General features: G+C 39.0%; 3 protein-coding genes across 3 annotated transcripts; 2 read left to right on the top strand and 1 right to left on the bottom strand.

Annotated features, from left to right (window-relative positions):
* Positions 1–5737: 5737 nt before the first annotated feature.
* LOC114526199 (dapdiamide synthesis protein DdaC-like) lies at positions 5738–11561 on the top strand. The gene is made up of 3 exons (XM_028547713.1): positions 5738–6111; positions 9763–9994; positions 10252–11561. The coding sequence occupies exons 1-3, from the start codon at positions 5795–5797 to the stop codon at positions 10867–10869; spliced, it is 1167 nt and encodes a 388-aa protein (XP_028403514.1). The 5' UTR covers positions 5738–5794; the 3' UTR covers positions 10870–11561.
* A 7677-nt stretch (positions 11562–19238) lies between these two features.
* Positions 19239–22679, top strand: LOC114526149 (dapdiamide synthesis protein DdaC-like). Its single transcript, XM_028547666.1, has 3 exons — positions 19239–19795; positions 20257–20488; positions 21760–22679. Exons 1-3 carry the CDS (start codon positions 19464–19466, stop codon positions 22375–22377), a joined length of 1182 nt encoding a protein of 393 aa, XP_028403467.1. The 5' UTR covers positions 19239–19463; the 3' UTR covers positions 22378–22679.
* Positions 22680–22751: 72 nt separating this feature from the next.
* LOC114526150 lies at positions 22752–24982 on the bottom strand. The gene is made up of 2 exons (XM_028547667.1): positions 24791–24982; positions 22752–23287 (listed from the first exon to the last, which is right to left on the bottom strand). Exons 1-2 carry the CDS (start codon positions 24802–24804, stop codon positions 22756–22758), a joined length of 546 nt encoding a protein of 181 aa, XP_028403468.1. The 5' UTR covers positions 24805–24982; the 3' UTR covers positions 22752–22755.
* Between the last annotated feature and the right edge of the window lie 282 nt (positions 24983–25264).

The raw sequence follows: 25264 nt of genomic DNA, 5'->3' as shown, positions 1-25264 counted from the left end.
ATTTACAATTGACAAATATGGATAACAATATTTAAATGTGCATCTCAAGGACCATGACCTTCGACATATTCCCCTTTCTCTAGCAACACAAAGCATTTAATATTTTATAAGTTGCATTAAATCCCCATGAGTTGAAATTCGTGAACACGGCATTCAAGTTTTAACAATGAGTGATTTCAATAGTTTTCGTTTTTTTTGGGACACCCTGTAGATAACTTTCACCGTAGCACGAGAACAAACGAATAGCTTCCACCATTAATATCATTAATATCATTAACGCGACGAAAGAATTGTGAAATCCTCATTCCCCAGAGGTTGGCTTTTGTTATGTGATCAAATCAAAATAAGCTTTTTCTTACAAGCAACAATTTTGCCCTTTTACAATGTTTGTATCTAAGAAAGGCAACCCTTTTTTTATGAACACCACTTTGTCTTTGCTTAATAACACAAATATAGGGAATATGGAATATATGAGGTTTTTAATCGTATCCTAACAGCACAATTGTCCACAGGGTCATTGTTATTGAATAAATAAAGTATAGGGTTCGCAAACAATAGGGATTTTATTTATGTATATTTAGATTCTAGCTACCAACAGGATTTTTTTGTGCGCTTTTTTAGGGTATTAGAAACAAACAACTTTGGTAAAATACTAAAGATGGCAAATGAAAAGCAAGTTCTGAATATAGCCCTAATACATTTGAATAATGTTGTTATGTGTTTAACATCAGTATATTTGCGGTAATTTGCCGACTCTTCAAGCAGCAGCGCAAGAGGAATACGACGTGATTAGGAATAACGAGTCAATCCAATCACTTCTTCGTTCTTTCACTCATCTTTCTGGGTCGCTTAACGATTTACTGGCACTGGCAGCTACATGTGGGCATATACATATACCCCGCGAGTGGAACATACACTGCACCCCAACTTTGTCAGTTCTAATTTCCGTGGGAGAAACTTTTTCGAAGAGTTGGAAACTTGCGAGCATTTATTTTGGAGCTTGACTGGAGAAAGCATCGAATCCTTTCGACGAATAGTTAATGATGTGACACCACATTTACAAATGTTCACCCGTCGTCGGAGACTAAGGATTCGTGACTACCGCTTTTCACTTGATATTCGAAATCGGATACAGTCATGTTTGTCATCTGGCTTCGAATGTGTCCTGAACTTGTCATGCTTAGCGGATTGTTCATGGTTAGTCCAGTGACGGTTGAAAGAGAGATAAGATTTTTACTTCCTGTTTTGTGGAGTTACCTTAAAAGTTTTGTAAAATGGCGTACGGAAGAAAAATGGTTGGCCATAGCAAATGAGTGGGACATGTTTCCAGGTGCTGTAGCAGTCATTGATGGAGCTCGTCATCAAATACAAAGACCACAAACTGAGCCTCAGCAGGATTTTTACAGTGGACACTCTAGATACCATAACTTTTCCACTCAAATTATCATGGACAACAAAGCCAATATTGTCTTTATTCAGTCGGGGCTCTTGGGTAATAACAACGACAGTGGCCAACTTAACATGATGCCTTCCATAGGAACTGGTCAAAATCTTCATTTGCCTGCTAGTGTTTACATTTTAGCTGACAAAGGATATCCCTGCATTTATATCCTTTTCTCACGCCCTATAGACAGGTTGGTGGTGATTTGAGGAAACAATTGTTCAACAGAGAGTTTTCAAAATGTGGAATACGCATCGAACATTGCATCAGAAGAGTTAAAGAATACGGAGCCGTACACCATATTTGGCGTCATGAGCGTTGGATGTTTCCAATTGTCAATGAACTTTCGGTTTTTTTGGCCCAACTGAGACATATTGAACTCTCGCAAAACTTTTAATACCGTTACTGCAATACATTAGTTTACAGAATAGGTCACAACTGAATTAACGTTAAATAATTTCCTGATTGACAAATCAAGTTGTCATTATTGTCATCAACATTTTGCATGTTAAAATGCAATTATATGTTTGAGTAGTTTATGCAGCACTTTTGAACTGTACTTTTGCTTCAGTTAGTATTAAGGTAACGTAACTATGCTTCACTCAAAATTTATAACCTGGGGCCGATTGCATCCGGCCCGTTTAGCTTAAATAGTTAATTATTGAAAATAGAAGAGTCTATCGTTTTATTCAACAAGCAAACTAAATGTTTTTAACCTTAACACAAGGATATTGTTTACAACTACATATAAGGAGCTGAAACACGTAAACACGTATAATTTGTCATGAATTAAACACTTTTGAAAGGTTTTACGAATAATTTCGACAGCAAAGAATTATTTAAGTCGTACTTCGTTCGGTTTCAGCTGATGTATTGATTTATTTATCTTCGCTTCAATGCAATACACGATAAATGAATACAACCGTACAAATTGAAACATCGTAATCGAAATAATTGTTTCGGATTTTGATTGGCAGCAAGTGGTAAGGCTACGTTTGTTTCTGAATTTTGAATAAGTCAAATAATGCCTGAAATTTTAATTGTTTATAATTTGCTTAATTTTATTTCACATTGACATTGTTTATCATACAAAATGGTCTTTCATTTCGAATCTTTCCAAAATTCCATGCACGGAAATTGCTGTTCAAAACAACGTCCCTGCGACCCTGCCCTCACGGCATATAATCTTTCGACTGACAATATATCCTCGTCGGGTAAAGTTTTCACGCTCGTTTATTAATAATAATTTATTAGCTTATATTGCGCATTTATCAACCATACAATTTTCAAATGCGCATTACAAAAGTTAAGAAATTTACAAATAAAAATATATTAAACTAAGAAACGTTCCGCGCTAATCAAAAGCTTGGCGAAATAGAAACGTCTTGACTAATTGTTTAAAATTATTTACAGAAGTACAATTTCTAATAGAGTACGGTAGACTGTTCGTTGGATGTGTTGGACTGTTAGATGGTGTGCTGCTGGTGCTTGACGTGGGGCTCGACCCGCGGCTTGCTGTTGCTGACCATGGTGTGCTGCAGGTGCTTGACGTGGGGCTTGACCCGCGGCTTGCTGTTGCTGACCATGGTGTGCTGCTGGTGCTTGACGTTGGGCTTGACCCGCGGCTTGCTGTTGCTGACCATGGTGTGCTGCTGGTGCTTGACGTGGGGCTCGACCTGCGGCTTGCTGTTGCTGACCATGGTGTGCTGCTGGTGCTTGACGTGGGGCTCGACCCGCGGCTTGCTGTTGCTGACCATAATGTGCTGCTGGTGCTTGACGTGGGGCTTGACCCGCGGCTTGCTGTTGCTGACCATAATGTGCTGCTGGTGCTTGACGTGGGGCTTGACCTGCGGCTTGCTGTTGCTGACCATAATGTGCTGCTGGTGCTTGACGTTGGCCTTGATCTGCGGCTTGCTGTTGCTGACCATGGTGTGCTGCTGGTGCTTGACGTTGGCCTTGATCTGCAGCTTGCTGTTGGTTACCATGGTGTGCTGCTGGTGCTTGACGTTGGCCTTGATCTGCAGCTTGCTGTTGGTTACCATGGTGTGCTGCTGGTGCTTGACGTCGGGCTCGACCCGCGGCTTGCTGTTGCTGACCATGGTGTACTGCTGGTACTTGACGTTGGCCTTGACCTGCGGCTTGCTGTTGCTGACCATGGTGTACTGCTGGTACTTGACGTTGGCCTTGACCTGCGGCTTGCTGTTGCTGACCATGGTGTGCTGCTGGTACTTGACGTGGGGCTTGATCTGCAGCTTGCTGTTGGTTACCATGGTGTGCTGCTGGTGCTTGACGTCGGGCTCGACCCGCGGCTTGCTGTTGCTGACCATGGTGTACTGCTGGTACTTGACGTTGGCCTTGACCTGCGGCTTGCTGTTGCTGACCATGGTGTGCTGCTGGTACTTGACGTGGGGCCTGACCCGGCGACTTGCTGTTGCTGACCATGGTGTACTGCTGGTACTTGACGTTGGCCTTGACCAGGAGCTTGCTGACCATGGTGTGCTGCTGGTACTTGACGTTGGCCTTGACCTGGAACTTGCTGACCATGGTGTACTGCTGGTACTTGACGTTGGCCTTGACCTGGAGCTTGCTGACCATGGTGTGCTACTGGTACTTCTCCTTGGGCATGTGCTTCACGTGGAGCTGGCTGAATTGGATACTACAATTTTTAGCGAAATTTCAATTACTTTTTAAACAAATTCAGCTTTAAAAATAAATACTTTCCAAATCAAAATCATTTCAACGAAATTGACGAATAAATTCAAAGAGGTGTCATACATTTGTTGATAAATCCACATATTAAACATACAAAATACTTGTATGCTTTAAAATACAAAATCTACCCATTTACCTGATCAAAAACCCTTTAAAAATGCTTCAAAATCGTAGATTTTTTACCATCCATTTGAATGAAAATTTCTCTATCCAAAGCCATCTTTTTCATTATATTTTAATCAATTTTACGAGTCAATTTTTCGTATATTTTTAAGACCATCCAAATGAAAAATATTATTTAAAAAAGTTTTATAATTCAATATATCAGTTATGCTGACGTGAACCCAATTTTTAATTTAGCCAGTCGCACGTTTGTAAACGTTTGCTAGTTACCAGTTTTAACTCGTCTTATACTCACGCATGTGCGTAACTTACAAAAACGCCCAACGTCCATGACATAATGGCGGACAACTTTCATTTCGCATTTGCATTTCCAGGCGTAATTAAAATCTCCGAGCGGAATTAGTACCCTCGCTCGGTGCTTCGCACCGGCTCGGGGATGAATAAGTAATGAATTCATAAGAGTTCAGGTGCTCATATTTAGTTTGTTAAAAAGGAAAGATGTAACGATGAACATGATTTGGCTAAGATTAGACCAATCAGAGAGAACATAAAGAAAACGAGGCACATGTATTCAGGGATTATATTATAACAAGAGCGGACATGTTGATTCGTGAGGGCAATAACTTAGAAAGTAAATACTTGTATAAATAGTCATTATAATATAAGTATGATATAACGAGCAATTTGATTGGCTACCGCGCGTGCATTGTGAGGCCATAATGCACGCTTCTGGCTTTTGAAGTTTTTGTTGCTAAGCAACATCTTAAATAACATGTAAGGAGAATTTCATTATTGATCAAATAAATAAATTTTGTTGTTGCCCTATAATTTCTTCTTATATTATAAAAGAATTAAAAAAGCTCGTCGCGTGCCTTTATGGTGTAATAATGCACTCGGGGAAATGTTGGAAGAATACTCGAGAAGCTTGTAAAACACTCGGCTACGCCTCGTGTTTTACAAGCTTCTCTCGTATTCTCCCAACATTCCCCCATCGTGCATTATTACACCATAAAGGCACGCGACTCGTTTTTTAATTCTTAATTCAAAGAAAGAGAAACGTTTTAAATCGTTATCATTCCGATCTTAGTCTGTAATTACTGGTTGGTTAACTTGATGATCTCCAGGTTATAGAACTCAGGTTTGTTTTGATGATTGTTCGCATTTAAAGTTGGGAAAACTTTTCCCTTTTCAAACATAACATCACGATATTCGGAATGAGAGATTTTCTTTTTCGATCATACAATTTAAATCCTCTGGTTCCATCGGGATATCCAATAAACAAACATTTTTGGGATTTCTCATCTAATTTCTTTCGCTGCTGTTCTGGACCATGAACAAATGCAATAAAGCCCGGAACTCTTTGGGCTTACCTAAACAATCCAAAAAATTTGGAGTCACGTGGCCATCTCCTCCCCCTTACGAGAAGGCCCTGGGTACGAGGTTGAAATCTCTATAGATAAATATATTTATTGCCTTTTATTGTTATCGTGTACCAGAAAAAATACGGCGACTTGTTTCATGAAGCGACTAAATATAAGAAAGCTGCTCGTTCTGAGGGTTGTATTCAAATATTCATCTTCTCCAAGCAGCACAAGATGTCTTCATATGGGTGAATATTTCACTCATGGACGCTTGAGTGAGATCGAGCTACAGACACCGGTGCCCTTGGCTGGAAGGAAATATTTAGCAAGTTCAACATCACCCGGCTTTCCGAAATATCTTTCAGGACCAAAAGATGACTTTCCAATGTTGGTTAAAGCGAAGAAAGGTCAGGAGACTAGTATGAAACACTGGGCATTGAGATCAAGAGAGATTATTGATCAGGCATATCAAAGGTATGTAAGAACTAAATAGCAATTTTGCATTGAATTCACTACCTGTCTTTACGAATCAAAGTAAAATAAACGTTAAGCTTTGTTTGATGGACTTATTATGCTACTGAATATTGTTGAACCTTGTTGAACCATCAATGTTGTTGCAACATGTTGACATGATTTCCAACAAGATGCAACAGTATTGATTGTTCAAACTACACAACCAAAGTTCATGCTAGAGACGAAATATAATTCGCTGGAATGAACTTGGGCAAAATTTTGTAATAATATATTATTCGTCTGTTAATTCGTCTGTGTATAAGCGGTATATTTAGATGAATTGATCGCGTGTATCCAGACAGATAATTATTCGTCTTGAAATATAAAATCAGAAGCAAGACAAATTTTCCGGAAATCTCCAGATATTTAATCGATACCAGCCGACAATATCAAGAATTACAAAACAGAACAAACTCCGAATATTAACATTTTGAAAACCAAATATAGGTACAACAACTCAAGGATTGAGTTTGTGATAATAGTAACAATATATACACAAGATCTCATATATACAATCAGTAATCCGTGACAAAATAAAACGGAAGTCTCGGACAACGACGGGTTAGCAGTGAGAAGTGTGACTAAAACCCAAACAATCTAGTAATCAACTGATGTAAAAATTCCAGTCAACCCAGAATTAAAGTAACCGGCTTTTGAACAACGGCTATCTTGAAAACCAAGAACGGGGAATCAAGAAACGTGGAATCAGGAACGGGGAACCGGGAATGAGAATCTCCACAATCTTTAAAAGCCGAGATGAAAATATCCGGAATCTCTAAAACCCGGAATGAGAATCTCCAGATCTTCAAAACCCGGAACGAGAATCTCCGGAAACTTTAAAAGCCGGAACGAGAATCTCCGGAAACTTTAAAAGCCGGAATGAGAATATCCGGAAACTTTAGAAGCCGGAATGAGAATCTCCGGAATCTTTAAAAGCAGGAATCAGAATCTCCGGAATCTTTAAAACCCGGAACGAGAATCTCTGGTCTTACTAATAATCGACAACAACATTTGAATATAATTAAGCATTTGAAATAAACGAAAATAGTATTAAAATGCTGAACTTGTTTGTTATGGTCTGGTTTGTGTTTGCGTATGTACAGAGCCTCCTTGAGTTTGAGAGAGAAGGGAGTGTTAGCAGTGACTGGGAAAGTGAAGCAAGAGCGGGTGTATTCAGATTTGCAGTTTGGGTTTTGTAGGTGTTTGCAGACGTGTGAGTTTTTGCCAGTGGGAGTGTGTTTTTGTCAGTGAAACCCGTCATCACGCCACAAGAATCAAAGAACACACTTCCACTGACAAAAACTCACACGTCTATATACAAACACCTACAAACCCCTAATCTAATCTATGTATAGATACTATTCGATCTACATATATATACAATACATGGCGAGAAATTTTGGACACGCACGCGCGGTAGATACACAGACTTCGGGAGATTCGAAACAATATGGCCACGCGAAATCACACGGCTTTATTAGGGTTATATTAAAAATGTGGCCTTACCTCTAAACTTTTTAAATAAGTGAAAATGTTCTATCTGATTCTGTTTTTAGACGTAAAACTTGATATTTTGATATCATGGATGATATTTAGATGTTAATACTTCTTGCGGTTTTGCAGGAAATAGCCAACGGCTATTAAAGTATAGAAAAACACCATTTATAGCGTCGAAAGTTGTTTTGACCGTTGAACTTGTAAGATTTTCGCGCGATCGGGCCACGATAACCAAAATGTTCTATCGGTTTTCTAAACTCCGAGCGATGATTTTGAACACCCATCAGTGCAAAAATGTGAAGAATATATATCTCTTGCGGTTTTTAGCTTCAAAATCAGCAAATTTCAACGTTATATTTTCATCAAAACTGACCTTTTGCCCCAAAAAACCCTTCAAAAAATAACTGAAATTGTTTTTCATCGTCCATATTTGCTAGGCAACCAAGCCTTGACTTGTTGCCATGGTTTTAAGGCATATTCGAACTTTTTTTGTCGCATTTTAGGGTATTTAGAATGTGATATATCGTGTGTATTTCACTTGTGATTCGTTAGAATAAATTAGAACAATTTATTCGTTAGAATGAATTAGAACCCCCCTGTGCGTGTCCAAAATTTCTCGCCATGAATAGGAATTATAAGTAAAGTAATAATGTAAATGAGTTAAAAAATATTAATAGTTGCTACTTACCTCTTTGCCATGTCCTCGTGCAGGGCTACACATTCAATATTTAACTGCTTAAAAAAATCACTGAATGTATTACGCACAATACAGGTTAGCTTTTCTTTTAGATCCGGCTTTCGATAGGAGTTCCTAGTCTCATTTGAATTTAATTTTAACATGCGATCCACTTTGTCGTGCCAAACTGACACATGCATGTCACTGTCACAAACTAATATAACAGAACTAATTAGCAATTATTGAATGAGGTTGAACATGATATGAAGAATTATCAAGCCGAAGTTTGTCATTATCAACCGAAGCCGAAGGCTGAGGTTGATAATGACAAACTGAGTCTTGAAAATTCTTTATATCATGTGATAACCGAATTCAATAAATGTTTTATTATTTATTTAAAAGAACGAACACGGAACATGTATTCCTCAAAGTTGCCGAACCTTTCACTTGAGGAAGCCATTGTGTTGATGTCTTCGCCATTCGTGTGACGTCAAACGTGGGATACGACTATTTATCACACTAAAAAAAGTCGTATCACACGTTATGACGTCACACGTTGGATATGATGATTTCACACATGGCTATTAACCAATCACAGACTGTGAATTCTTTTAAATAAATAATAATGTATCTTATTTAATCAATGTATAATTGCTGTTGCCTTAGCGCTTCACGAACCACTGGAGCTGTTTGACGATGAGATAAAGTCGAAAATTTACAGTCCAAATCTATGTCTAGTGGGAATCATATATACACTGGCGGTCAAAAAGAACTGCTCAAAACAAGTTTAAATGCTCTCAAATTATCGTGAGCGTAAATGCATGTCCCTCTAACAACTTATACGAGTAAATCTAGACTAGATTACATGCTAAACTATATGAAATATGAATATTTTGTTGCCCTCCTTTGACAGACTTACATGCACCTGCTTGGCATACTTTCTGGTAATCTTATAGTTAAAGGAAATTCATCCTATGGACAGTCTTTACAGCAAACCATAAATCATGGACGCTTTATGAATTAATTCATCTCTTGCACTATCCCTAGGCCTTGACATTGTCCCACAGATTTTCAATAGGGTTAAGGTCTTTTGACCGTGCAGCTAATCCATTTCTGTCACTCCCTCCTTATGAAACCATTGCTTGATTATCTTGGAGGTGTGGTAGGTTGCATTACATTATTGAAATACTGCTTGTATTGAAATTATCCATAATGCCTATGGAGTCCTCTGCTATATTTGTTTCTTTCTCAAGAATTCGTGTCTAAGCTGTTCTTTTGACCGCTAGTGTATAGTTAAAATATTGATTGTTGCGATTCCTGTTACATACAGTAATAGCAACAGTTGAGCAGTTCTTTTTGACCGCCAGTGTATTATTGAGTCTCAAGATCTTTTGACTATAGTGTCTGTAAAATGAAATATGTTTTTTCACTTTTCAAAGATACGAGAAAGATGGTACAGCAGTCGCTTTATTGTTCCGTGGTCTTCCAAACTGGAGTGGAAAGGATTTCTCAGAATGGGTTAACAATTTGGGTTTTGAACCATTTTCCTACGTTGGGGGAACAGGTGTGAGAAATGAAATTGAACTCAACGTTGACGAGGGAGCCCAGGAGAAAAACACTTTCAATATTGAAACTCATAATGAAATGGCTTACTCCAAGAACTTCCCCAAGGTATTTTAGAGCAAACGAAATAAATATATGAATAAGAAACTTTAATTTAAAATTTTTTTGCGCTTTTATCTCACTGATCGATACGTTTGTTTATTTTGTTCTGTTTGGTACAATCACCACTATATTACTGAATACTGACTATTCATCTCATACAAACTGAAAACAACAAATTCAATTGAGATTAGTACAATTATTTTTACCCTACTTGCGCTTGATCACAACATACCATGGCATTATAACAGATTTTTCAATTTTAGATATTCACAATAAGTTGTTTCAAGAAACCTCACTGGGGTGGAGAAACTGCAATCTGCGACAATAGAGATTTTTTCCTGAAGTTGGATCCCAACTTTGTTAAAAAATGCAAAGATAAAAAAATCCGTTACTGGAATTGTCTTCACAGCGAAGATAGCGACAAAAATCTTTACCAAAGTTGGCAGATGCGTTTTAGAACCAAGGAAAAAGACGAAGTTCACGAGTTTTTAAAATCTAGGAAATATAATTTTTTCTGGGAAGAAAACACGTTGTTTTTCTGGATTAATATATCACCGACTGTGAAGCACGCGAAAAGTGGCGAAGAATTGTGGTTCAATCAGATTTCAATAGGACACTGCACTTATTTTGTTGACTCTCTACAATACGAGGGCCTGCCGAAAATGCCGAACAAAGAGTACCCGACTCACACCACGTACGGTGATGGAGAGGAATTTACATCGCAAGAAATTGACAATTACAGACGTTGTAAGTGGGAAAATGCTGTTGCATTTGACTGGCAAAACGGCGATATTCTTTTTCTTGATCAGATGATTGTTCAGCATTCCAGATTAAGTTTTGAGGGGGAAAGGAAAGTTGGTATAAGCATGCTGGACTACTAGTAGTGATTACCTGCTTGGATATTACAATAATATATTATAATAATCTGCTTAGATATTTGATCAGAATTTAAGTTTATCAGTATTGATTTTCAAATAGCTCAAACCAATTGGAAAAATTAACACCGGATATAACTCATATTAAGAGAGATATTATTATATGTGGTAGGAAACCTTAAGCAAAACTTTCTCGGTTGCAGCAACAGATATATCTAGACACACCTGTACATAACCAATATTTTTGATCGACAATATCTTGCGAAGTAAGAAAGATAAACAAATTTTGTAAAAGGCTCTATAAGAAGTGTAAATTTTCTTTTCAACAAAACAGAAACAATTTTTATTCCCATATCCCTTTATCATACATATACATAGAAAGTTACAAACAAAGTTAAGTTATATAGGAAATGCATTTACGAACAACAGTTTGACCTTAAAGAACGACACTGTTTTCCAAGCTCTAGGCCGGTCTACATCGAAGGTATTGATCATTTTGTTCGAATAATAAACATATATAGTTTAGATTTCAATACGGAGTCTGAAGAGTTGTATGCTTGACAACAAACCGTCATGCAAACGTCGAGGAATTCGCGAGTTCATTGCACGAGAAAAAAACAAGTAATAATGCTATCAATTATTAAACAAAAGGTCGTTAAGACGTATAGAGTGGCGCCTTACCAAGCAATAGCTGAAAATTTGAGTATATATATAGGCTATGTACCCTAGCTTTAATTATATTTTACGCATCTTTGCGCTTATCTTTGCTTGATATAGAAATTCTAACAATAGGCTATTTCAATAATTCTGAATTCTTATAAGAGGCAATATACTTGTTTTCGAAATAAAAAATTCGCGTATTTATCGATTGGCTATCGGCATGTCCATGCTTGTACAGTTTTTTCAACTGGCAGCCTGGATGACAAAAATCATTCCTAAATTCGACGCGCACAAAAGCTATCATCTCTTGTCAATAAGGGGCCGTTTGCATGAACCAGGTTACCCGAGATTCAACGAAGCGTGAGAGGACTTTGAGGTAATGAAATAAGTTTTTAGGACACCAAACAAGCACATGCTATTGTTGTGGTGATTATACGACTGCCAGGATCATGTTATCTGCTCACTTCAATACCTCAAAATCATCTCACGCTTCGTCGAATCTCGGGTAATCGGGCTCCGCTAAAACAGCCCCTAAAGCCGGTTTTCCACTAGCAATATTTTTGCGCCAAAGAGCAGGGCCAAAGACTTTATAGCCTGGTTTCCATATGACGCCGACCTGTCGCCGATGTTGCAGAATCTTTCGTTTATTCTGCCTTTCTGGTTCATCAAACGTTCACACTCGAAGGGACTGTATATTCTGATTTATTATCGATAGATTACATTTCATTTTGCTATATACAATGGGTCATTATTTGGTATATCCCTATATCATATTACAATTACTAGTTAGATCACATTACCCAAATCAGATATTTTACATAAAGTTTTACTACATATTAACTCGCGCTCCGTGTACTGGTGATCTGCGCTGGGAACTTACAACACCCCACCCACCTTGATTCATACACGTCTATGAATCAAGCATCGCCTTTGTTTTCGCTTTTGAAATTATGGCTGCCGCTCGTCTTGTTCGTTCATGCTGGTCTCCCTCTGGCTTAGCTGTAGGGATGTCCCTTTCCTCCCTTTCCCACCCGTCGAGATTGAACTTCAATGGGAAAAGCTTCTCAATTGGTCTGTTTAAGAAGCGTGGTTTTCCTTTACCTGCAAGCCTAACCTTTGCTCCTCTAACTTCCTTATCCTTCCCTACAATTAACTCTTCTACTACTGCTAACTTCCAGGTACATCTTTTCTCGCCTTCTCCGAACACCGTCACTACATCTCCTTTCTGGACCTTCCTTAACTTTCCTCCGTTTGTGCACTTGTGAAACTCTCTAAGTCCCGTTAAATATTCGCCCTTCCATCTTTTCCAAAAGTGCTGCAACTTTAACGTTACATATTTAAATCTCTCCCCACAGCTACTCGCTCCTATGACTACCTCATTCTGTGGGATTAAATGGATTGCTCTACCATATATCAAATGTGAAGGAGTTAACACTTCTCCTTCCAGCTCTTCAAATACTTCTGTTAATGGTCTCGCATTCAATGTGCCTTCAACTTCAACTAACACTGTGCTCAGCTCATCAAGGTTCAACTTTGCATTCCCTAACACCTTTCTAAGACACCTTTTCACACTGCGCACCATCCGTTCAAAGAAGCCTCCCCACCAAGGTGCTCTCTCTAAGTTGAATCTCCATGTTATTCGTTTGGCTCCTAATTCCGATCTGACTTTCGGCTCATTACAAATCTTCCTCAATGCTTTCTCTGCTGCCTTGAACGTTTTAGCGTTATCGGAAACTATAAGACTGGGTGCCCCTCTCCTAGCTGCAAATCTTCTCAAACAGCATAAAAACGTATCCGCTGATAAGTTGCACACTAATTCTAAGTGTATTGCACGGGTCACGCAGCATGAAAACAAGGCAATATACACTTTGTTCGAACAATTACCGGACTGTTTGACAAAAAGCGGACCTGCAAAGTCGACTCCGACTTGCGAAAACGGCGCGGCCTGTCTGACTCTAAATTCTGGCAAGTCTGCTTGTGGTGCTCTGCTATACGCTTTTCCTTCCAATCTTTTGCGTTACACACTGGCTCACAATTCGTTTTACCAGCTGCCTTCCCTTAACTACCCAGTATTTAGTTCGTAGCCTGCACAGCGTAGCACGTACACCCGAATGGTGCACTTCCTGATGGCATTTTCGGACAATCAACTCTGTCAGTCTATGTTCTTTTGGCAGGATAATTGGAAAACAGTTGTCAATTTCTAAATCTGAATTTTTTAATCTACCTTGGCTCCTAAGGATACCCTCCTCTTCCTTCAACCTTAAACTCACACTGAGTTGGGTGAACTTCTTTTCAGTTTTTAGTTCTGCCTGTGCTTCTTTAATCCAAATTTTTTCGGCTTCAATTATTTCGGCAACTGAAAGAGCCCCAGACTGCCTATCGACTCTCTTTACTCCTGCGCTAGCATTACGTAAGAATCTCATCACGCATGCTGTCACTCCAAAAAGCTTCTCTGAACTACTAAATTTGTTAATATCAATCACATCTTTCACACTACATTGTCTGTCTGCCTGTACAATCATCGTTGCTACCTGGCGTTCTTCCTCTACCACTGTCTGACTCTTCCCCGCACTCTCAAACTTAGGCCATTCTTCTTTGGGCTTTGTAAGCCATTTTGGTCCAGACCACCACAACTGGTTACCCTCCAGTTGTGTACCTAATTCACCCCTTGAACCTACATCGGCTGGATTCTCTTTACCCGGACAATGTCCCCAGTCTCCTTTCGTTGTCAGTTTTAAAATCTCATTCACACGATGAGCTACGAATTGCTTCCATTCACCTCTATTCTTTATCCAGTACAGGGCTGTCATGCTATCAAGCCAGTAATAAGTAGAATCTATCCTAACCTGGTTTTCAAATGCTTCCTTAACTGATTTCACTACTTGTGCAAGGAGTCGTGCTGACATCAACTCTAGTCTGGGTATGCTTGTTTGTTTCAAGGGTGCTACCCTAGCCTTGGAGGTCAATAACCGAACATATACCCCAAATCTCGTTTGACACACAAAATAAACAACAGCGCAATATGATTTTTTACTTGCATCCCCAAACCCATGTAAACTACACTCTAAAACCTCCTCTACTGGACTGGCATACATACAACGGGGTGTACTTATCTCCTTAACTTCTAAAAGGTCTTTAACCCAGGCTTCCCATTTCCTACGCGTTTCCCCGGCAAATTCCTCATCCCAATCAATTTTTTCCTTACAGACTTCTTGAAACAAAATCTTTGCATACACAATTATTGGACTAATTATTCCAAGAGGATCAAACAGACTAGCTAGTACACTTAACAAACTTCGCTTTGTTGGTGGCAATGCCTTTGCCTTTTCACCTGACCTAAATACTTCAAATTTAAATTCATCCTCGTAATTATCCCATACCTGCCCCAAAACCTTATGGCATTTAGAGTCGGCCCCCTTTGTTCCTAATGAAAACTTTGCATAAGTCTCACTCTCTCCCCCGCCATCTGGGTTTGTCTTATCTATCCCTCTCTCTTTCCGATCAATCTGGTCACTCAATGCTTTGCTATTTGTTAGCCATTTCCTTAGATTAAACCCTCCTTCAGCCATCCAAGTCTTTGTATTCTCATACAACTTAAATGCCTTTCCTTCACTTCTCTCTCCACTGACCAGGTCATCCACATAAAAGCTTTCAAGAACCTTACGTACAAACTCTGGGTCTATTTCTTTGTACTTTGAGACATGATGCCTCAAGGTGGCATTGAGTAAAAATGGCGATGAGTTTAATCCGAATACTACACGGCAAAATCTGTAAACCATTACCTCCCTATCGCTGCTTGCAATCTCATTCACCCATAAAAACCTCAGAGAGTCTCGGTCTTCCTTGTCTACCTCTACATTTAAAAATGCCTTTTCGATGTCTGCTACTAATGCTACTCTATTTTCTCTGAAACGTAACAATATACTGTAAAGCAATGGATTGAGCGATGGTCCAACATGCAAACAGTCGTTAAGCGATGTTTTGGATTTTATTCCTCTCGAGGACGCGTCATACACTATGCGTACCTTAGTTGTCACTGCATCTTTGCGAATTACTGCTTGGTGAGGTAGATAATGAACTTTGCCTGCCTTCTCAAGACTTGGTACCTGCTCTATGATTCCCTGCTCTGCCTGATCTCTTATTATCCTATCGTACTCTTTCAACAATTCTGGCTCCTTTTCCAGTCGTTTCAACTGGCTTTTCATTCTAGCAAGACTATTCATGTAATTGTCTGGAAGATTGTCATGATCCTCCTTCCAGGGCAGTTTTACTGAGTATCGATTACCTGTGAATGATATTCCATCAAGAAATGTTTCATGAACTGTGTCCTCTTCAATTATACCCAATCCTTCAAAACTCCAAAGTTTTTCCACATTACTTTCTAAGCTATCTCTGTCCCATTTCGTTGTTTGCCCCACAAAGTTCACCTGAGTCACTCCAGCACCTTCTATCTCTCTTCCCCTAAGAGGTCCTGACAACACCCATCCCAACTCAGTTTGTATAGCTACGGGCTCCCCTGTCTTACCTTTCTTTGTCTCACCTGTTTGGAAATTCCAAAGATAGTCCCCCTATCAAAACGTCTACCTCTAATTCTTCCTGAAAATTCACCACATCTGAGAACCATACCCCCTCTAGATGCGAATAATTCTTTCTAGCTAATTCTACGTGACTATTCTGCACAGTGCAAATTTCTGGTACCACATATGCTTCTATTGAGATAATCTTATCCCCATTAACAGGCTGAAGTTTAAGCTCGACCACTTCCCTTTGTTCAGCCTTCGTGCACTTTTGACCGAACGTATTAATGCCTAGAAATTCCCTTCTTAAACCCCGTGGATTAACAAGACTCGCTGCATGCGATGTAACGAAAGAGCGATGACTTCCCCCATCAAAGAGTACCCGGACCTTAGCCACCCTCTCACCCCTTAATACCCCGCGCGCAGTTTGCAAGGCAACCAGACCCACCTGTCCCGGCAAGCAAGTTATTACATGGGCTAGCTACATTATTGTTAACCTTAGTTGATGGGATTTCTTCATTCTTACAGGTCTCTTCGTCTTTCAGAGACGCATCACATAGGGCGACATGATGCATTCGGTCGCATTTTCGACACTTAATTTTAGAACTACAATTACTGGCTCTATGGCCCTTAATTAAACATTGAAAACATCTACCATACTTTAAAGCTAGGGTCTTACGTGTTTTTGGATCCTTGACTCCATCACATTCTTCGTGCGCGTGGTTCTTTAAACAGAATGCACAACTCTTTTTCTCTTGACCAGCCAGCAACGCCGCCGCTGTCGCGTTATCTAGACCCCCAGTTGGTTTCCTGCTTTGATTTCTTTCATACTCCCGTTCCGTTTTAGTCGCCACCGCTTCGTGCGCCTCTCGCAGTTCTAACTCCTTCTCAAACGCATCCAACATTTCTTGCATCGTCCACTCAATGAAATCAGTTCCTCGGGTGATCATAAGCCGAAATTGTTCAGGCATCTTCTCCAATATGGCCGGTACAACAATAGTGGAATACGATTCTTCTCCCACGCCTAAGGATTTCAACGCGCGGTTGTGGGCTTCGCAGCTGTCATATAACTTCCGCAGCCTTTGAGTGTCCCTTTCTCTAAAAACCGCAGGCAGTTGAATAAGGTCATTCATATGTGTGCGTTGAATTGCACTTCTTTTCTCGAATCGTTTCTTAAGCAGATCCACCGCGCACTGATAATTCCTTGCTGTTAATGACAGACCAGCGATGGTCGATTTTGCCGACCCTTCAAGGTATCCGCGTAGATATGCAAATTTGTCTACGTCCGACAATTGATCATTGTTATCGATCGAACTCGAAAAACTGTCCCAGAACTCTGGCCATTCGCAGAATTTTCCCCCCAAAGTTTTTCAACCGTAACTTTGGTAACTTTGCTCTTATGATTTTGCCCGTGCTTTCAACCGATGTTTGGCTTTCGTTCAGCATCTCATTGTCATTGATCGCCACGGGTTTTGTCGTTGTCAATTCTAATTTACCGAACGCGTTGTCCATTTCAAGTAAAAGGCGTTCAAGTTCTGCGATTACTTCGTCTGCTTCTTCTATCTCCTTTGCCATCAATTCATCCGCCGCTTCTTCTTTCGACTCGCTCAGGGCATCGATGATTTTCGTGTCAAGTTCTCTTAAGATTTTGACCTTTTCCTTCAAGGAGCTTTGACTCTGCTTCAGCCACACGACGTCTTTCTCTGGACTCTCATCGCTTAACTTAGCGATCGCTTCGATTATCTTTGCCACAAGCTTCTTCGTAGACGACCTTTGCCCACCTCGTACGCGTCTTTTCTTAGCTAGGTCATCCATGTGTTCGATCTAGGTCGTCTGACCTTTGTGACAATTTTCTTTGTGCGGCGACTGCCGTGCGAGTCTAACTAACGTTTCCACAATCCGCTTTAACTATCCAGCATACAATCCGGCTCGAAGGACCACTGTGTTGCAGAATCTTTCGTTTATTCTGCCTTTCTGGTTCATCAAACGTTCACACTCGAAGGGACTGTATATTCTGATTTATTATCGATAGATTACATTTCATTTTGCTATATACAATGGGTCATTATTTGGTATATCCCTATATCATATTACAATTACTAGTTAGATCACATTACCCAAATCAGATATTTTACATAAAGTTTTACTACATATTAACTCGCGCTCCGTGTACTGGTGATCTGCGCTGGGAACTTACAACAGCCGACTCATCGTCTGTATAATCATCAAAGGAGAAAATGATTTCAGAAAGATGAAATATTTTATTCGTCAATAATCACTATAACAATAATGCTTTGCCGACGTCGGCGTCACATGGAAACTAGGCTTATATGTTAACATGCATGTTTGCGTATTCAAGTCACATAACAAAGGCAAACCTCTGGCAACAAACATTTAATATTTCTTTCGTCGCTTTATTTAATGATATTCAAGAGAAGCTATTCGTTCGTTCTCGTCAACGGTTAAAATAACATTAAATAAGAACTTCACTCATTGATTCTCATATGTCGCAGACAGTCGACGACGTATAACGTGTTGTTCGTCATCATTGACAAAGAAAATTTGTTCAAAATAACAAAGCACTTAATTCATTTGTGATCACCGACAATAGCCATCGGCGACCGTCGGTGACATAATTATGAGAAGAAGGCTTAATGTATTTACTTTTCGTTTCGAGGAATTTCGTTTTGAACTAATCGCCATATTTGTTTACATTTTTTAGGCAAAGCCAATCAGAATGCCTAAATTTTTAATACTTCATGTAGCATGATATATATTGTACTTTTATTCAAAATTTATGCATTCTGAATGGGTTATTGAAAATGTAAACAAACTTGCTGATTGAATGTCTAAAATGAAATTCCTCCTTGTTGATCACTGTGCGTCACACCGAAATGCGACGTGATAACCTAGGCCACAAAGATGCTCGAGCTGAATCAGCTCTCTCTGATTTCTCACTTGTTATGCTACCTCCTCCACAGGCGTTTCATAATACTGTGAGCGGGCGGGAAAATTGGGGAGCGATCGGCGCGGGCAGCATTAGAAATGCGGGTAGTGCTTAATCATGGAACGCTCACCCTCTGACTTTCCCGTATTAATGAGTGAAGCCAAGATGGCGGATCATGAAGCCTGTCTTGTAGGTATGATCCAGGCCTCTGGCGCGGAAATTTCAAAGGTAAATTCATAATTGATAATTGTCGCCATTTTACCTACCAAATTTCAGCGTGGAGACCGGCTTGATCATACCTACAAAAAAAGGCGTCAGTGTCCGCTATCTTGGCTTCAAACTTCTGACAAAATGAGCGTTCCAGTCTTATTTTAGTTCACTGTTAATCACTGACTTAGCTGGTTTCTTGTGAATTGCAACGTCACCGGCGAAACCAAATGCTACAGATTTAGTAGTTGGTTTATATATGTGATTTTATGGCGACTTGGTTTATGAAACGACTAAATATAAGCAAACTGCTGGTTCTGAGGGTTGTATTCAAATGTTTATCTTCTCCAAGGAGTGCAAGATGTCTCCACATGGGCGAATATTTCACTCGTGGACGCTTGATTGAGATTGAGTTACAGACACCAGTACCCTTGGCTGGAAGGAAATATTTAGCAAGTTCAACATCTCCCGGCTTTCCGAAATATCTTTCAGGACCAAAAGATGACTTTCCAATGTTGATTAAAGCGAAGAAAGGTCAGGAGACTAGTATGAAACACTGGGCATTGAGATCAAGAGAGATTATTGATCAGGCATATCAAAGGTATGTAAACAATGAAGTAGTAAATTCTCATAATATTCAATTTGCGTCTATCATATACTGTAAAGGTTTTGCTGTAAATACATGCAAAATTGCGAAACGAAAATTTCAAAGTTATTCTGAATTAAATTTGTTGCCGGGACTAACTTATTACAGGTTACCTTGACATTCCTATATATTCCCAGACATTCAAATGCATTTATATCATTATTAAATATACATATATATTGTGTCGCTACGTAGTCGGTCAGTACTGTTGTGTTCGATGTAAGACTGAAGTATCCGTACGTTTGTTTAGAAATTGTAAAGAAAATGGTGCATGTGACAATGGTTTGTCTTGCATGGCAAACCGAAAGGCGCTAATACCCGGCTAGTAGTCAGAATTAAGACATTACGCACTGGTCTCAAGGCAGTTCTGTAAATCAATTTAAATATATAAAATATATGTTTTTCGTTTCTCAAAGGTACGAGAAGGATGGTACAGCGGTCGCTCTATTGTTCCGTGGTCTTCCAAACTCAGGTGAAAAGGATTTCTCAGAATGGGTTAACAATTTGGGTTTCAAACCATTTTCCTATGTTGGAGGAGTAGGTGCAAGAAATGAAATTGAACTGAACGTTGACCAGGGAGCTTTGGATGAAAATGTTTATAGTATTGAAACTCATAATGAGATGGCTTACTCCAGCAGATTTCCAAAGGTATGCGTATTTACTGCTGTGCGTTATAGCGCTTTATCGGTTGAAACTCGGGACAGGACCAAAACGCGATAGTTATGCGGAGGGGACATATTAATACATTCTGTTTTGCATGCCCGATGATATTCTAGCTTGTTTCGCTTCCGATTGTTTATAGTCACTTATAGGTGCAAAGTACATGTAATGGTAACCTAAAGGTCAAGCAGTCGAGATATATTTATTGTGTATTTGAAGAGTGGCATAATATAAATTTTCTGAACTACTTATAAATCGCACAGTATAGTCGCAGATTTAGTGTTCTGACTTTTGATGCATGTTCACCGGGGAGCAAGAAAAAAATTATTGAATCAGTTGTATAGCATGTTTCATATGTATGCATATTTGTTGAAAAGGAATTTGCACAGTCAACGTATGGCTGAAGTGAAACGTATGTCACCCCAATGTGAGCTCATAACTGAGCGACGCGTGAAATTTTTGCTGAACGAATGCGGTTGAAGTGAACTCACTCTATCATAAATTTCAAGCCTGCAATCGTGCTGTTCAAGCCTTCATTTCGAGCTTTAAAAACGTTCAAGCTAATATCCGCATTTTTACCCTGCTTAAATGCATGGGGCCACGGTCCACTGCCACTGAATAGTTGCTACAGTAGACGATGTCAGAACAACATATCGTATTGCATGGATAGTGATAATGCAAAGACTCAGGTGTGTATATTAAATGTAAATGTGATGTTGCTACTCGATCTGAGTCACCAGCCGGGCAAAAGCTGAAAAATTAGCTTGACCACGGTGGGAATCGAACCGACGACCTTTGGTTTGCTAGCCCAATGCTCTTCTAACTGAGTTACAAGATCAAGATGGTTCGAGTAGTTGATATTTCGAAACTCAGTCTAGACTGTCTAGTTCCGTGGTCAAGCTAATTTTTCAGCTTGCCCGGCTGGTGACTCAGAGTAGCATGATCACATTTACATTTAATATCGTATTACATTGTGGAAGAGCCGCAGAACGGACCACCTTAACACTATGAAGATAGCTGCGGATTCGGCCTCTTTTTCACGAAACTTGCAATACATTTCTACTTTTGAAAAATGTAAATTTTGGAAACTACGAAACTTTTGTTTCTATTACACTTCATGAACGTTTTTACACTAATTTAATTTCTTTTACTTACATTTTAAGACTCTTCACTAATCTACATCTCATAAAAGTAGAATTGCATTGCGAGAAACACGACTTTAAAATATTCTGCTAAAACTCTTGTTTTTTTAAATTTAGATCTTCACAATAAGTTGTCTCAAGAAACCTCACTGGGGTGGAGAGACTGCAATTTGCGACAATAGAGATTTCTCCGCGAAATTGGATCCCAACTTTGTTGAAAAATGCAGAGATAGAAAAATCCGTTACTGGAATTGTCTTCACAGCGAAGATAGCGAAAAAAATAATTACCAAAGTTGGCAGATGCGTTTTAGAACCAAGGACAAAGACGAAGTTGACGAGTTTTTAAAATATCAGAAATACAATTTTTTCTGGGAAGAAAACACGTTGTTTTACTGGGACAATGTATCGCCGACTCTGAAACACGTGAAAAGTGGCGAAGAATTGTGGTTTACCCAGATTGCAACGAGCCATTGCACTTATTTTACGAACTCTCCACAATACGAGGGCCAGCCGAAAATGCCGAACAAGGAGTACCCGACTCACACCACGTACGGTGATGGAGAGGAATTTACATCGTACGAAATTGACAATTACAGACGTTGTAAGTGGGAAAATGCTGTTGCATTTGACTGGCAAAACGGTGATATTCTTTTTGTTGATCAGATGATTGTCCAACATTCCAGATTAAGTTTTGAGGGGGAAAGAAAAGTTGGTGTTAGCTTATTGGACTACTAATACAACCACGTCTTTGGGTTTAAGGGGGTCCATGCACCACTACTCATATACAAGATAACATTAAACTTTATTTTTTCTATATTACTATAGGCAAGTTACCCTGAGTAAAAAAGAATTGTATGAGTGTCCCCGGAGCTAGTAAGCTTATATTTAGCAATACAAGACACACTTAAAGTTTCATTGGCGAATTGTCCATTATTACTCAACTCGATACAGACAAATATGTATTTTTTACGTGAAATGTACATAAGTTCTGGCTCGCACACGCATATATAATAGTATACCTCAATTATTTAGTCGAGATATATTCTTTATCAGTGTAGTATCTTTATTTTTATTTCATTCTGGACACTGTTTGAAATTTTAGTTATTATATTTTCATTGCTTTCGTGTTTGGCTTTCAGCCTGACTTCGTAAAATTGACTTTTCAACATTGCTTTCAGATTTCAGTTTAAGTTTTGGCTTCCACGTTGGTTTTGTTTTTGGCAAGAGTTCCTGGTCAGCGTATATATCTTCCTCAATGAAATTTTGTTGAAGTTGATTCACGCGATCAGTGTTTTCTTCCTTATATTTCATTTCCCTTTCAAATTTCTCGATTTGACGTTCCGCATCGTGAAGAATTTGAAGTAGTTCTTTTGGTACATCATATGTCCTTAAAGCTCGAGAAAATTTATGAAGCTTCTCTGAAAGACTTGGCTCGCTTGTTATCGCAAGCATGCTATCATTTTTCATGACACAGCAACCGTGGCAACGTTCACGCATGTCCTTCACCTCTATCTCCCAGCGCGCGTAATCTTCCAAGGTTGACGTTTGAAACATCATGAAGATTACAGCGCACGTTGTAACGAACGATTGCACCATTAGAGCGATCTTGATGTTGCGAATACGGATGATTTTGTTTAAAACAGACCTAGATAGAAATATAGAAGCACGTTTACACTACCCTCAATTTATTGGCACAGCACGGCTAAAATTGGTACCTGTGCTCAGTTTTACCATGCTACCATGTAATGCACTTTTACAAAAGCCAAGCACGGATGAAATTCGCACGTGTACCCATTCTAGCCGTGTTGTGCCAATAAATTGAGTGTTGTGTGAACCGGGTTAGATTTAAACAGGTTTCATCTCACTTCCTCAGGGCTCTAACTTGGCTAAAAATTAGGTAGGCACCAATTCTAAAATCAATTTCAAATAAGAATATGACAGGGTGTCTCAAAAAAGCGGACGCTATTGAATTCACCTATTGTTAAAATTTGAATGAGTGTCCCTGAAAATTTTCAGCTGCCTAGCACAAACCTGAACGCAAAGATGCGTAAAACGACTCATTAATGCCCTGAATAACGAATTAAGGCCTTTGGGAATTTAAAGTAGCTTTCAAACTATAACTATTACATTGTTATGGGTGATTTCAATAGTTTGGGGGGTTTTTGGTTGCCTGTTTGAATAACTATAAGCACCCTGTTGAGGTGATTTTTATTACCAATTTTACAGTTGCAACTATGGATAGAAATATTTAAATTTACAACTCAAACACCATCAACTTCCATAAGTCTCTTCTCTAGAAAATTTTAAATGTATGTGTATATTTAGCATTTTTTAGTTAATTAATATAATAATGTATAATCAAAGAGTTTAAATGGTCCTAATTTCGGAATTAAGACCCTTTAAACCAAAAATGCCAAAAATAATAATTAATATATATTTAGCCTTTTCCCAATCGAGCAGGGTACTGGGTCTAGTCACGAACTGCAAAGCATCTATGGACTGTTTGGAGGGACAAATTATTACAAATTATTATTTCCTGTCCCTCCAAACAGTCCAGTCTTCGCGGTTGGCGACTAGACCCAGCACCCTGTTCGATTGTGGACTGGCTTGCATGGTCTTCCCTAACGTATATTTTAGTATATTTGGCCGGTATGTAACATCCTTGCCGTCTTCCTCTCTTGCCAGGATTAACAGGTTCTCTCGGTGAAACTTTGAGAACTTATACAAGACCGCGTTATGTATACCGCGCTAATCGGCAGCTACAACCTCTGAAAGCGTTTCCCCAATCGTCATATATTCAAAATCTCACTGCTTCCCCTGAAACATCACAGCTCATCAAAAATCACACCGCTTCCGTTCTCAGTCTACCCGATTGGTCAAAACAATAACTATGAGTCAAATATTAACGTTTTCAATTTTTAAATATCAATTTTCAACACTAGCAAAGAGTTAGCGCTGGACTTTAAAATCTTACTCCAGGTATATGTATAGGCTGGTCTTTGATGAATAAACCAAATTCTCATGCAATAGTATTATTTGAATAAAAACAATCGGCTCGAACAATCAACAAACTAAAATAAACACTGTTAATTTAGTTAAATACGTATAGGAATTCGGTTATCAGTTTACCACATACTAGTGCACGTACCTCCTAGAATACATTACAACAGACAGCACACTCCTGAATTAAACCCCGTTTGCACGGCCACTAAGACCAGATTACCATAACTCAGAACCACGATTAAAGTTTTGCGAGTCCAATTTTACTGGTAATGTTCGTTACAAATATACAATTACATATAAATTTGCTATAATCATAAGAGAGAAAAAAGAGCTAAAATATAATATCTGCTCAGTGCTGTGACAATTAAATAAAGTAAATTCAGTGACGCAAGACAACAGAACAGGGGCGTATTGTATCGCTTAAAAGGCACAACAAAAGCATTCTTATTTAATTGCTTAAAATTACCGGCTAAATATCCCACGAATGCTATTATATATTATTCAAATTTCAAAGCAAAGGAATAATGATGTCACGAGATCATTCTCATGAACAGTATTCTTCATAAAATTATTTTACACCATCAAGTGAGAATTCTGGTTCTGGTTTGACAATGTCAAA

Source organism: Dendronephthya gigantea, unplaced genomic scaffold (assembly GCF_004324835.1).
Source record: "Dendronephthya gigantea isolate DGI-Jeju-01 unplaced genomic scaffold, DenGig_1.0 000037F, whole genome shotgun sequence".
Lineage (NCBI taxonomy): Eukaryota > Metazoa > Cnidaria > Anthozoa > Malacalcyonacea > Nephtheidae > Dendronephthya > Dendronephthya gigantea.
The sequence above is the reverse complement of the archived record's forward strand: the minus strand, read 5'-3'. Positions and strand labels throughout refer to the sequence as shown.

Excerpts from the sequence above, each read along its gene's own strand:
- LOC114526199 (XM_028547713.1), top strand. The coding sequence starts at position 5,795 with ATGAAGCGACTAAATATAAGAAAGCTGCTCGTTCTGAGGGTTGTATTC. Across the intron at positions 6,112-9,762 it reads ATTGATCAGGCATATCAAAG|ATACGAGAAAGATGGTACAG; the intron begins GTATGTAAGAAC and ends CACTTTTCAAAG. Across the intron at positions 9,995-10,251 it reads ACTCCAAGAACTTCCCCAAG|ATATTCACAATAAGTTGTTT; the intron begins GTATTTTAGAGC and ends TTTCAATTTTAG.
- LOC114526149 (XM_028547666.1), top strand. The coding sequence starts at position 19,464 with ATGGCGACTTGGTTTATGAAACGACTAAATATAAGCAAACTGCTGGTT. Across the intron at positions 19,796-20,256 it reads ATTGATCAGGCATATCAAAG|GTACGAGAAGGATGGTACAG; the intron begins GTATGTAAACAA and ends CGTTTCTCAAAG. Across the intron at positions 20,489-21,759 it reads ACTCCAGCAGATTTCCAAAG|ATCTTCACAATAAGTTGTCT; the intron begins GTATGCGTATTT and ends TTTTAAATTTAG.